This window comes from Pseudopipra pipra, chromosome 1, assembly GCF_036250125.1.
Source record: "Pseudopipra pipra isolate bDixPip1 chromosome 1, bDixPip1.hap1, whole genome shotgun sequence".
Taxonomy (NCBI): Eukaryota; Metazoa; Chordata; class Aves; order Passeriformes; family Pipridae; genus Pseudopipra; species Pseudopipra pipra.
This window is the reverse complement of record NC_087549.1, coordinates 90458004-90471885: the sequence shown is the minus strand read 5'-3', so window position 1 is coordinate 90471885 and position 13882 is coordinate 90458004. Positions and strand designations below refer to the sequence as shown.

General features: G+C 39.0%; 1 protein-coding gene across 2 annotated transcripts in view; it reads left to right on the top strand.

Moving 5' to 3' along the window:
* Positions 1–13882, top strand: part of CAP2 (cyclase associated actin cytoskeleton regulatory protein 2) — a 68708-nt gene that overhangs the window by 37103 nt on the left and 17723 nt on the right. For both annotated transcript variants that reach the window (XM_064665060.1, XM_064665070.1), the window contains 3 exons: positions 7884–8027; positions 8253–8338; positions 10030–10135. In XM_064665060.1, coding sequence (XP_064521130.1) covers positions 7884–8027; positions 8253–8338; positions 10030–10135 — 336 coding nt within the window. The remainder of the gene's footprint in view (positions 1–7883; positions 8028–8252; positions 8339–10029; positions 10136–13882) is intronic.

Genomic DNA, 13882 nt, shown 5'->3' with positions numbered 1-13882 from the left:
TCCTCAGGTCCCAAACTCACAGAAAGTGCCAAGAGTGACATGGACAGAGCCTGAGAGTCCAGAGCTTGCAAGGGAACCCCTTACCCTGCTCCTGTTCTCTGAAATCTTGCCAAACTGTTGACATATTTCTGTTATCAGCAAGCCTACAACTGCATGTGGTCACAGCCCCAGTGGTGGACCAACAGTTTCCAGTCACCTTACAGTGTTCACAGGCTCATTTTTGGATATTGTTGCAAACTCTTACTCAGTGTCAGGTCCAGATAGCCTCTGGCACCTGTTATCTCATAATTTTGTCTCAAAATCACTCATCCGTGTTTAATCAGCCTCAAGCTCATTGTATATTCAGATCACAGAATCGTTTAGGTTGGAAAAGATCTGTAAGATCATCAAGTCCAATCATAAACTTAACACTGCCAACTCTACCCCTACGTGTGGACACATCTAAGTGTCTTTTAATCGAGGGATGATGACTCAACCACTTCCCTGGGCAGTGTGTTCCAGTGCTTGACAACCCTTTCAGTGAATAAATCTTTGCTAGGATCCAATCTAAACCTCCCCTGGTGTGACTTGAGGCCGTTTTCTTTTCTCCTGTCAGTTGTTACCTGGGAGTAGAAACCAACCCCCACCTCACCACAGCCTCCTTTCAGGTAGTTGTAGAGAGCGATAAGGTACCACCCCAAGTTTCCTTCTTTCCAAGCTGAACAACCCCAGCTCCCTCAGCCAGTCCTCATAGGACTTACCCTCTAGACCCTTCACCAGCTTCATTGCCCTTCTCTGGACCTGCTCCAGAAGCTCGGTACCTTTTTTGTAGTTAACTTCTGTAAGTATCCTTGTAGCATTTCTCTTCCTTCACTCTTGTTTGCCAAAACTCCCAGATCAATAAAAGGTGAGTGCATTTGAAATTCAGTTCTATCCTGGGACAGTACACTCAGCCATAGAAAGGCCCAGAGATGCCTAGGGATCCGGGGAATACAGAAAGGCTCAGTGCAACATCTCCCAGCCTGCACAGAATGGAAACAGAAGCAGAGATTCACATCAGTGCACACCTCTAGACTGACTCGTGCCAACACCCCCAGGCACAGACTTGCCAGCAGTTCACATTTTGTGCAAGAGTCAGGCTCCAGTAACCAAAGGCCCCTTGTGCTTGTGTACTTCAGTGTACTTGTGTACTCCAGCTCCTCGTTTGACATACCTGCTAAGCAATTCTGGGGATCTTACAGGCCTCTGTTGGAATTCTGCTGTTCCTAAAATAATGTCCTAAATCACCAGGCTGGTTTTCAGTCCCTGTAGCAATGTTCATATTCAAACTGTGCCATGTGAGATCCTACTGAGCTAAGCTGATAGCACACTTCCTTTCTCATTAAGTATCATATTCTTTATTTCATATTCTTTATTTCTGCTAAACACAAATCCAAACTAGTACTCTCCTTTCTCTCTGCTACACAGTTGTTTCCGCAGATTTATGGATTGCACATAGCCTTCTAAAAGGGAAAGCACTGAGGGTACAGGTGACTGAACAGCAGGGCTTTTCAGTTCACAGGTTTGTTTTGGGTTTTTTTTTTCTAATTTTACTTTGGTCTAAATCAGACCACAACCAATTATTTCTGATTTCTGAAAGTTATGCAGATTCCAGGACTGCTTAATGAACCTGGCAGTCTTACTGTTTTCCCTAGGGAAATCTCAAGTGAACACTATGCATGTCCAAGGATGGAAACCTGCATCATCTAACATCCCTGTCTCGAGATGTGCCCCACGTGAAAGGCAAATCTCAGATTCTGCGAACAAAGCAACTGTGGCTGAACAGAACCTTGCTACCTGGAATGCCTTGGGCCCCACTGACATGGGCTATGATCACAGCAGCAGGATTGAGGAGCAGTCAATCAAAAAGTTGAAGGCAGTTCATTGCTGTAATTGTTCTTGTTCATTAGTTGTGGGATGTTGCCTGTGTGCCTGCAGCAGGAGGACACTTCCTTGTTGAAAATACTGCCCACAGAGAGCTGTAGTGGACAAGAAAACAACATAGAGAGCACTCGAGTCCATTTAAAAACCAGACAAAGTCCTGGCTAAAAGCATTGGTGTGGTTCCATGCTGCTGTAAACAGATGCATGCAGTTTGTATGAGGCCCTGGATATCTCCACTGGTTAGAAGCTATTTGTCTTTCGCATTCCTCTCCATTTGCCCTGCCTCAGAGTTTACATTTCAAAATAAACCCACAAATGACTAAAGTAGTAATTTGTCATGTGGGGTTATGGTTTGGTCTTCCCTGTTTTTTTCCCACAAAGGACAAAATTGCTACAGCTGATATTGGCTGTTAGATTGAGAATTTTTGTGCTATCTAAGAGGAATAAAAGCCAAATACCAATTATGTCACTTTGGAAGCACACAAATGTGTCTAAGCTTCTGTGCTGATGAAGCTGACCAGACAGTTCTGCAGATTTGTCTCTCTGTGTCATAGTCCTGCTGTTGCACAGCAGTGAGTTGAAGTGGCAAAACCTGTACTGTTGACCAACAAATCACACACTTGTTATACCACTATGTTGAAGATTTACAGTGAGAGAAAACTAGACCGTAATAAATTAAAGTCTCTCTGTAGTTAGGTAGGAGGAGAGCTTTGAACCTTGAAAATATCAGAATACTAGAGGGACATAAATGTAGTGTTCTCAGAGAAAAATCTCACTGATGGTCTCTACTGTCAATCAGAAGATGCTTGCAGAGGAAACACTGGATTAAGGTGTAGTAGGTTATACTGCAATTTGAAGAGCGGAACTGTGGTATCAAATGTGAAACACTCTGTAAAGAGAGATGAAGATAGGAAGTGCTAAAAGAAAAGTCTGACTGCTGCCAACAAAAGCTGATGGTATTTTTCTGTGGAAATAATAATTACAGAAAAAAAGTAATAATTTGAGGAATCCAGATGCAGTATTGAGACATTCAAAGTTACCAACTAGCTTGGATTCACCTCTGAAAAAAAAAATACATTTTCTATATACTCTAATAAAGAGGCTGTTCCTCAGCCTAATCTGAACACTGATTCCATCCAGACACTGAATACTCAGCTACAAGAAAAAAGACTTTCTTAAACCACATATATGTAAAAAAAGAACATACTTAAATTTTAAAGTCTTCTTTACAGATTTAAAAAATACAAAATATGGGAAATTACAGTTAATCAAAAACTATTTCAGTTCTAGAATCTTAGCCACTCATAGCAGAAATGCATATCACTGTGATCACTGAAGCTACCGGTATCTTATTCCTATAGACATAGGATGGAATTCTGCTCATGAGCTTTAACTGTCAAGGTAGGAATGTTGTGTCAGGTGTCTTTCTAAGCTCTGTTTACAGTAATGGGCAGCACCTCTAGAGTCCATTTCTTCACATCTTTTAATGTCTTCTAACATATAGTATTCTAATATCTATTAATATGTGGAAGGAATTCCTCAGGGAAATCTCTTACTTCATTTACAGTAGAGGGAATCAAGTCTCAGCTGCGAGCAGATGCTCACCTTTTAAATTGTTAGATCCGATTGCGGCAGAGTCTATCCATGATATCTTTCATCCCTGAAAAGGATGAAATGTGGGATGGGACTGTACGAGGTTGTTTGCAGAGATAATGGCTGTGTCAACGTTAGTGTTTCAGCTCACAGTGGGACTATATTTCTCCTTTAAATCAGCCCCATTTACTATGTCATGATTCACATTATAGAGCAGTTCTAGGGTATACAAAGTGGGTTTATTTCTGATGAAGTTAAATGGAAGATAGGCTCCCAGACAGCATCTAAACCACAATTTACAGCTAGTCCATAATAGCCCCCCCCAAACATGTATAGTGTGAATGTCAAGGCCTCAGTACCAACTGTTTTGCAGAATCATTCTATTAGGCTGCAATATCTGCCAACACATACAGAGACGCTTGATTCAAATCAACTCCATGTTTCAAACAAGCCCCTGAAAAATACAATGAAGTATGATGGAGATTTTGAACTGACGGGAGAAGGTAACAACTGTACACCATGGAATAAAGGTTGTAGTCGTGATGTTTGGGTTGCAGCTGAGTAAAATAAAGGGGCTGCTGATCCCAAATGCTCTCAGCTTTTTTTTACTGCTTCTATGCCAAAGGCTGCCAACCCCTCTGTTAGCATAACTTAAAAGGGTATTTGTTCTCTCACCATGTTTTTTTCATAATAAGGTTGATTTAAATACTATAATAGTGAGGTCTGAACTGTGTTGCCACCTCTTAACATAAAAAATCTCCAGTAAACAATCTCATCCTTCAAAACCATTAGCTTAAAAATACATAAGATCTTTAAAAACTGTATTTTTATTTACCTGCAGGGTTTCATGCCTTTGTGATTCATGCTGGTAGGTTTCTGGACAGTAATGGTCCTGAGAAAATACCCATTTTCTCAAATTAAAGCTGAAATTTTCAAGTAATCACTGGCTCAAGCAGTCAAAGTTTAATCATGATACTGAGTTTAGTGTGACTTCACAGGCAGATCACAAAAATCACAAAACCTGAAAGTTTAGTCATTCTCCTGAAGAAGTGTCCATGTGCCCCAGTCCTGTTAAACATGGGGGACTTCTCATGTGGTTATTGCAGAAACATAGAGGAGAAAAAAGTCTGTGAGGTGTGGTCTGTTGGAATACTGGTATTCCAGGCCATTTCATGAGACTGGGCTGCGAGTGTTAAGTCTCTGAAGGCAGTTCTTGTTGCATGCTGTATGTTTTTTGGAGTGTTTTGGCTAATCACAGCAGTAGTCTTACTGCTCTTGAATTGCTAATAAGAATTATAAGACATGGAACAAAGCTGGCTGGTTGTTTAGGTATTCGTATTTAAAAAGACGATCTGGTTTTAATCATTATTTAAAAAAGGAAAAAACCATACTGGGAATTACTTCTGATGGTTCTAAGTTGTGCCCATGTTGCATTTTTAAACATTTCCGCAAAATGGATATTATAATAGGAATGATGTTTATACAGAGACTCTTAAATTTCTGCTAAACAACTGTGCTGCGTCTTAAATGACAAGAAATTTTATCTAGCACATGCCAAAGGCATGCTGGAGATTTTTCCAACAGCTCTGATCCATCTCCTTGAATTCATTTTTTCTTAGACATACAGTATAGACAAACATTTTATTAACAGTCAGCTGTTTTAATATTCATTGCAATAAAGAGATTATTCTTCTAGAACCCTCAACACAACTGTTTCTGCGTTGTAAAGCCAAACAATACTGATTACTGCCAGAATTAATGAGCCTTTCTATACCCATATGCCATATACACTGTAATTCATCTGCAGTTTAATCACTAACTAAAAATTTAGAACTGAGGCAGAACTCAATTAAGCGATTCCTTGCAGGCCTGTCTGTGTTCCTGTGTCCAACCCTTACACAGAAACTTACATGACAAGAAGCTGGCACAAACAGACACACACTTTGTGCAGCCATTGCAGAACAGGAGGAGTGCAGAGTGAAAGGGCGGCAGGCTGTCCTGCTCTACCAGTTCATCTCACATGAGATGAGCTGAGCAAAGCCTCAGGTCCTTTGTGGCTCTTTCTGGTGTCACTGCAGTGCCAAGGGAATGATTACTTCAAGCTACTTTCCTTAGCAATACATATTTCACCTTTAAAACTTACACAGGGGACATTTTCTGTGAAATTAAATAAATCCACTACATTTTTATAAACAGTTGGTTCACTGGACAGATTAAGTCCCGTGTTCTGAGAGACAGAAATTCTGTCTATACCACTGATAGAAAATCCTCCGAAAAGTGTCTGGGATTTTTTCTAGGAGGAATAGGAGGAGGTGTGGGACATTGTGGGTCATTCAGAAAAATATTTGACCCTGATTTTGCCTTCTTATCTGTAGATATCAAAGTATTCTACAAAGTAAAACAGCTATATTAACATTATTTCATATCTGGGAAATTGAAGAAAGCTAACACAGCTTTTCTGCAACCTGATGGCAATTTGATGGGAGAGCTGCAAAGAGAACCCCCATTTATGGATTCCCACTTCTGTGCCCTATCCACAGAAATGTACTGCCTCCCAGTGCTGTCTAGATATACCAGGCATCTGTGGAGCTTTATTTTTAGACCCGATATTCTCTTTGGCTGGAACTGGGCCATGAAGATTCACAGTAAGCTAAGGACTGTAAATATCCCTTAGACTTTATGGGAGGAAAACTGGCATAATATCAAAGCAGAAGAAGCATTTTCTTAAATTTCAGTTTTGTTAGCTACTGTCATACTTGAAAGATTTCCCTGGAAAATAAGAAAGAACCAACCAGCTGCAGCATGTTGTAAACAAGCAAAAATTAGAAAGAAGAATTTCTGCAGGCGTTATCATGTTATGGCAACAAAATCAGATTTTAAGAACTACAAATCATGGAGGTTTCAGGGCTTTTTCAGACTTAATGACTTATGCTGGTCATTAAGTCATCAGCAAAAAATCTTTTCATTTCCCAGTAATACTGTAAATATTTGTTTTCTCCCAACCCACTTTGTTGCAGGAGAAGATCAAATATCCCTGTGTATTTCAGATTCATAGGCCAATTACACTACCACTAAAATATTAAGGCTCCATAGGTGGATCAAAATTCTTTTCAAAATGCAGAACCCCTTTTTTCATGTTTTTGAAGTGTCTTTTGACCTGTGTCAGTCCAAAGCAGACATGCTTATTTTAAGATGGAATAAAATTCTGTAAGGCTGAGGTCTTGTGGAGGGGTGAAAAGAAAGACCTGACAGATGACAGAGATCAGATGCAAGACATGCACACATCATCTTATGTGTGTCATAACAGCATTAGTCCTCAAGAACATAAGGATTAATTGTCTCCAGCAAGCACACTATTCCATTAAAGAAGTAGCCCTAGAAAAACTGAGAAAAAATGCAGAGTTCTGCTACATCCTGAGTGATTTTCAAGTGAAGTGCCTGGGAGAATCAGAATGGTGCACTGTCTTTGGTGGGACATCGTATGGGTTCTGTGAGCATACTTTTGCAATGTTATAGGGTTGCAAGGTGTAGCAGTTGTTTTGCTGATGAGCTGATGACTCCATGTCCCTCAGTCGTCTGTTTTCTGAGTGGAAGAATTTTTCCCAGTGAGTTAGTGCTCTAAATTAGTTTTTCTGAGACATGGGGCCAGTGTGATTAGCATTCACTTTACACAGGAAAGAGCTTGGATAGCTTCTACATTCATTCGGTTTTTCTCTTCACTCCAGACACTATTCCTTCCGTTCAGCAGTCATTCTCCTGGACACCATTCGTTTCTGATTAACACAGGAGAATTTCCCCAAACCATGGCTTGCAGGCAGTATGTTTCCCATGAAATCCTCTCACATTACTTGCAGCCAAAGGAAATTAAAACATTAAAACATACTGATAGGGAAAGCTGAAATTGATATTGCCTTCTGTGTATTACTTTCTCAATCTTGTTGCCAGATGATAAGAGGCTGCTAACAAGTAGTTTGTGTTTCTTCTAGAAAGAACAACTCAATTAATAACATGAAAAACTGAAAAACTCAAGCCAGTGGAAAGAGTCTCAAGAAGTTCAAGGGATATGACATGCAAAATACAAACATTCTGCTAACTCTGAGCTATGGGGTCTATATGGTTCTTAGCCCGGGCAGCATGTGAAAACGCTGCAAGCACTGAGAACATTTTTGCTGCAACGCATTATTAATACTTAATATCTGTGCATTTTATTGCTGCAACCAGAGGAAGATAATTAATTTGTTACTGTAATGCAGAAATTTTTGACCTTTCTTTCCAACTCCTAAATCAGTGGGCAGGGAGGACAATATTAAACCACAGAGTGTTTTTGGACACCCCCCCACTGTTAATGGCAGTGTCTTCTTTTATTTCTTTTTTATTTTTTTCCCCCAGAATGAGGTGGCAATGCTTCTCAAGCCAATATCAGAGAAGATTCAGGAAATCCAGAACTTCAGAGAAAGGAACAGAGGAAGCAAAATGTTCAACCACCTCTCAGCTGTCAGTGAGAGCATACCTGCCCTTGGGTGGATAGCGGTGGTGAGTGACACTGGGAGGGCTGGGAAGGGTGTAAGTGTTCTCCTGGATGGTGCAGCCCAGAACAGTTCCAAGTCTTGCAGAGCTCTGTAGTCTCATCTGTATAGTTCCTCAGTCTGCTACATCCAAGAAGGTTATAAACCTAATGTGTCAGGGAAGGTGTCTGACTAATGTTTTACTTCCTTTCTCCTTCTGTTGTTTCCTGCTACCATGGGTTGATGGTCCTAGTCTCCTAAACCAGGCCCTTATGTCAAGGAGATGAATGATGCTGCTACCTTTTATACTAACAGGGTATTAAAGGACTACAAGAACAGGTATGTTGCCAAGCCCCAGTATCCACTAGCCAGAGAACAGAGCATTACTCATACCAGTAGGGTTCACGATGCTATCATAGAAAGTATTTTGTAAACTAAAAAGAGTTTGATAAAACCTGCTTGCAGTAGTATAGTTTCCCCTCCTCATCTTTGACCTGCAGCATGTTGCAGCGAGAATGGCAGCAGCACTAGCAGTGCTGGTTTTCACTATCTGCACATTTTAAGATTATATTTAATTTTCTGGCATTCCAGCATCATAAGCTTATGTGCAAATGCATATTTGCATAGCAACACGTGGCTGGCTAGCTGCTATTTTTCCTTGTCTTATTTGTGCACTCATACTGTTGCTGTTCTTGCTCTTCACTTGAAAATGCATATTTAGGTGGTAGGTATGTACAGCTGCACATCAAACTCCATAGCTCTCAATTTAATTTTTCTCTATACCACTGCACTGTTATTAAAAAGCACAAGGAGTTAACAGAAAAAATTGCATGAATGATATCTGTAAGCTGATGGACAAAAAGAAAAAATACAGGTCTTTCCTGTGCCCTCTTAAAAAAGCCATGTATAAATCTTGTTGATTTGGTACTTTTGAAGGCCAGATATTAGCTCCTGATTTTTATGTCACAGTGAAGAGCAGTATTTGCTATTGAGTTTTTCCTCTTTAGTGAGGAAAACTTTATAAATATTAAAACCTTTTGTGTCTATTTATATTTCTTGTCTACGTATAATTATATAGTACATACTACATAGAATATGTCACTTTATATGTGTTATATATTATACCTAAAGCCTTAGTTCACCTACTGAAGGTATTGACTACTAGAGTAACTGAAGATTTTTACAGTATAGCCTTAGTACTCATACTGGAGAAAAAAATGTCTCATGTATAAATAGAGTACATTATTTAGGTATTTAGTTCTTTCTTCAATAAGGAGATATTTTCCTATTTTCCACTGAATCAGACCACAGTGTCTTCCAAAGTGTGGAAGGCTCTCCCTTGACTTCAGTAGGCTTTGGATTAAGCCTGCTGACCCAGATCCTCTGCATTATTGAGGATCAAACTCCAAAGGAAATAAATAGAAGGTAGACACACAAATCCTTGTAAGCATCCAGTCCACAGCCATCACTATTCAGTAATAATTTGTCATAAGTAAGGACTCCAACAGTTTCTCTCTCTCTACATACTTCTTGTTTTCATTTACAGTCCCATTGGAAGACTAATGATAATGATTCTAGAGCCAACTTGTGACTTGTACTTTAAAAATTTTTGATCTATAAATACTTTAGTCTGATGACTATACTATGGTCCAGTATTAAACATTTGAACTCGGAAGCTAGAATATTTTAAAGAACCCATGGATATTTAGTTTTCTAAAGTTCAGCACCCTGAAACTGAGGCTGGGTACCTGCTGCACAGCTCAGGTCCTTCTTCAGTTGATTTTGTGCCTGAGCAGAATAATGACACACCCTTCTAGCAGGAAGCACTCTCTGCTACAGACATCCATTGGCCTTGTTTGTCCTCTGGAAGGACCTACAAGCTTTCCAGTGTAGTAGGCCTTAGTATTTGCAGCATTGGGCTGGATGGCTGCCTGCTGATTTGTTGGGGTTTACCTGCTGTAAGCAAGAATAGCAATGCTTTCTGTTTTTACGTACACTTACAAATATAAATATTATCTCTGTTTTTACAGTGACACACGCCATGTTGATTGGGTGAAGTCATATCTGAACATCTGGTCTGAGCTTCAAGCTTATATCAAAGAGCATCATACCACAGGTCTCACCTGGAGTAAAACTGTAAGTACTCTTTCTTTCTTTCTTCAAGAACAACTGTAAAATGCAAGTAACCAGTTTGACTTTTAATGCAGGTCATTAGCTCAGGAAAAATAAATATCTAGGCCAGGAACAGAAGTCATGGTCCATGGACGTCCCAACCAAGCCAGTAAAAGTTTAAAAGATGGGTGAAGATGTGTCAGGCCATTATGGTACAGGTTTGGAGGAAGAGGGAAGAATTATTTGGGGTGATTATAGTCATAACCCTCAGCTGCACATGGTGAGGCGAGGCCGACATAATTCTCCATGCCTGCTACAGTAGAAGGTAGGAACAAAAACAAGCCACAAAAAATTGAAGGACATGTTAAACTAAAGGAGAACTGGGGGAACATGGCAAGGAAAGGAGAAGAATGGAAAGAGGTGGAAAGAATCTGAACAGAAAGATTTAATAACAGGAAAAAGAAACACAAGAGATGCATAACAATTTATTACTTCATAGAAAGATAGCTTTATACAACTGTTATATTAGACATACAGAAATAATTCCTGAAATACAAAGAGAGAGAGTAAATGTAACAATGTCTAATTACTTATTCCTCTGTGTGTTGCATCTGAGATGCATAGAGAGATGATAGCAATTACTATTTTTCTCTAAGAGAAGTATAAACATGAAAAATTAATTTTCTGTTGGGTATAAGTGTAAGAGTTTATGTCCACTGTCTACATTGATGCAGTGTTCTATATTGTTCTAATAATGTACTCATGTTTATTATCAGGATAGGAGAGTTTCTGAAGTATATTAAAAATGTAATCAGCCAACTCTTTGCTGATATCATCTCCTAAACTTACCACATACTTGCACATGCAGTCTTTCACACCAGATTTATAATTTCTTCTGTGTATGGAAATATTATTTTTTTTTGATTGAATGATTGTTCAGAGGATTGATGTAGGCCATCATTTTAATTCCCACACCAAACAATTTTAAGAACTCAGGAACACAGGGAAGCAAAATAGGGCTTTCAGATTATCTTTAATGTCGCTTCCAACCCCAGCTATTGTATGGTTCTATGGAATAAGGCCTGGAACACCTCTCCTATAAAGACAGGCTGAGACAGTTGGGGTTTTTTCACCTGGAGAAGAGAAAACTTCATAGAGACCTTTTTGCAACATTTCAATATATCAAGTGGGCTTATAAGAAAGACTGAGAAAGACATTACCAAGGCCTGTAATGACAGGACAAGGGCCAATAGTTTTAAACTGAAAGACTGAATATAAGAAAGAAATTTTTTATTACAAGGATGATGAGACACTAGGACAGGTTTCCCAGAGAAGCTGTGGATGCTCCATCCCTGGAAGTGTTCAAGGCTAGGTTGGATGGGTCTTTGAGCAACCTGATCTAATGGAAGGTGTCCCAGCCCCTGGCAGGGCTAGATAATCTTTGAGGTCCTTTCCAACCCAAACCTTTCTGTGATTCTGTGGTACCTGGAAAAGTTGCTTTATCTGTCCCTCTATGGAGGTGATAACCATGTAAGAGAATACTTGTGCTCAGCAACAGAATATGCAGCTTTCTCTTCATACCCTTCATTAGACATTGTACAAGTCCTTACAGTACTCAAGTTTTCAAGTGCTCGTTCAAATACAGGAGACACCATGATCTGTGTGCACTTCCTAGTCTGAAGCAATGCAGAAATGTTCAAACATGATAAATTAGAAGACTGGAATTACTTGCTCCTTTGTAGGTTTCTGTAGTAAAAATTTAAAATATAAAATATTATTCTTTATTTAGTACTAAATGTCTTACTACATCTTACTCTATTACAAACAGTGAATGTGAGAAGAGCTAATGATTTTTAAATTATTATTAGATAAGGAAAAGAAATTGTCATGCCCTGTTAGCTGAATTAATCTGAGGAACCTGGGACAAATTTAGTTTTATTAAAACAGGGAAAGAATAATTTTAATCTTTAATAGAACTTTACAAGCATGGAAGTAGTGTTATAAGATAGGGGCTGATTACAGCCATTTGATCAAACAGGAGAAGCTCTCAGTGCTGTTGAGTACTGGTAATCTTATTCAGAAGTGTAGCTGTTACAGATTATATTTGACTGGTCTTAAAACCAGTATCTCAGCCATCATGTATTTATATTTTCCTCTCTTTAGTTGTGCAAGAAATTGCTGAATGCAAATCTAAGTGTGACTTGTTTATTCATATTAAGCATAGTATCACTGCATTTAAAGTACTAATATCACTTCACTTTGGATATTACTCATATCTGGAAGTTTTCTTGGCAGTATGGCTTATTTAAATTATCATTCATGTGATGTCAGTCCGAAAGATTAAATTACAAGCACATTGTTATGGATGTATATATTTTTTAAAGTTTTACTTAATGTGAGTATAAGGAAATTAGAATCCAGTAAGTTAGCATGTTGTTTAAAGAGCTTGTTGAAATGTGGTTTAAATATTTCTATGAAGCTTGGTAACAAATACATTCAAGAAAGCAATGAGTTACTCAAGTGATAATTTCATTTTTGTTACACATTTTGAAGTGAGAATGAAAGTCACAGATTCACGCCGTGTGAAGTTAAGCATAAAGGTCTGCAGAATCAGGGTCTAGACAGAAATACGATATACATAAAAGCTGTAGATATACTCCAGACACAGTTGTTAATCATTGCACACAGCAGCTTCCCCAGTATATGCATAAAAAGAAAAAAAGGAAAAAGCAGTAGTTTGGCAAGGCGTTAACAAAATGGAACATTTTTGAAAGGGAGACATTGATGCAGAAATGGTATTTTATTATAGATGGAGAGAGAAAGAGAAACTTCTGCATAAGTACAGATTTAAAAGTATATTATACTGATCATTTACTCTTCATATCTGCAGAAGTCAACAAAGCAATGCTTGAAGTTTCTATAAAAAGCTCTTAAGTAGCATATCTGGATATTTCTAAAGAGACTAAAGAGTCAAGAAGAATATTAACTACTGCTTCTCTCAGAGCTGTATTCTCATAGCTTGAGCTGCAAGAAAACCCCAGGAACATCGTCCTAAATCAGACTATGCTTGGGTTTCCAAAGAAAAGGGGACAGGATATTTTAGTGGGCAGTTGGCCCCTTAACCTATATGTGCTGTAGTCTGTGGTGTGTACATTTCTGGCCATGGTCCATGGCACTATCACAAAGCTGTGCCATTTCCAGCCCCCATGTACCCTTCCATCAAGCTGCACAGGGCAGCTGCAGCCAACCTTGGAACAGATCACTAGTGTATAGAGTGAAGTGTTCCTGGCTCTGGCAGCAAGCACACAGGCAGATACTATAAAGGAAAGACAAAGAAATGTCTTAACAAATTACACAACAGACACTAAAACAGGTGCAAAAGGTTGAAATATTGGCCAAGCAGTCAGCTCTGACAGCAGCAGCTACCTCTATCTGCTCTATAAGAATTTTGCGATAAAACCAGATGTTTACAGATTTTGGGATCTAACACAGTTCTCTCTCCTTATTCACTTTGGCTCTGGTTCTGCCAACATGTGTGACAATATTTTACTTCTTAAGCACATCCTATTGAAATGTGTGGGACTGTGTAAGGCGAAAGCCAAGAAATAGTGTAGTTAAGGACCTTTAGACCTTTTGTATCTGAGCCTGTTTTACTACTTATGTGGAGTGGTGGTACAAAGCTGGGCCCTATGTAAATTGTAGACATTTAAAGGCATGATGGATGTGGTTAGGATATTTGTTGGTACTGTGCTCACAGAAGAAAAGTACATA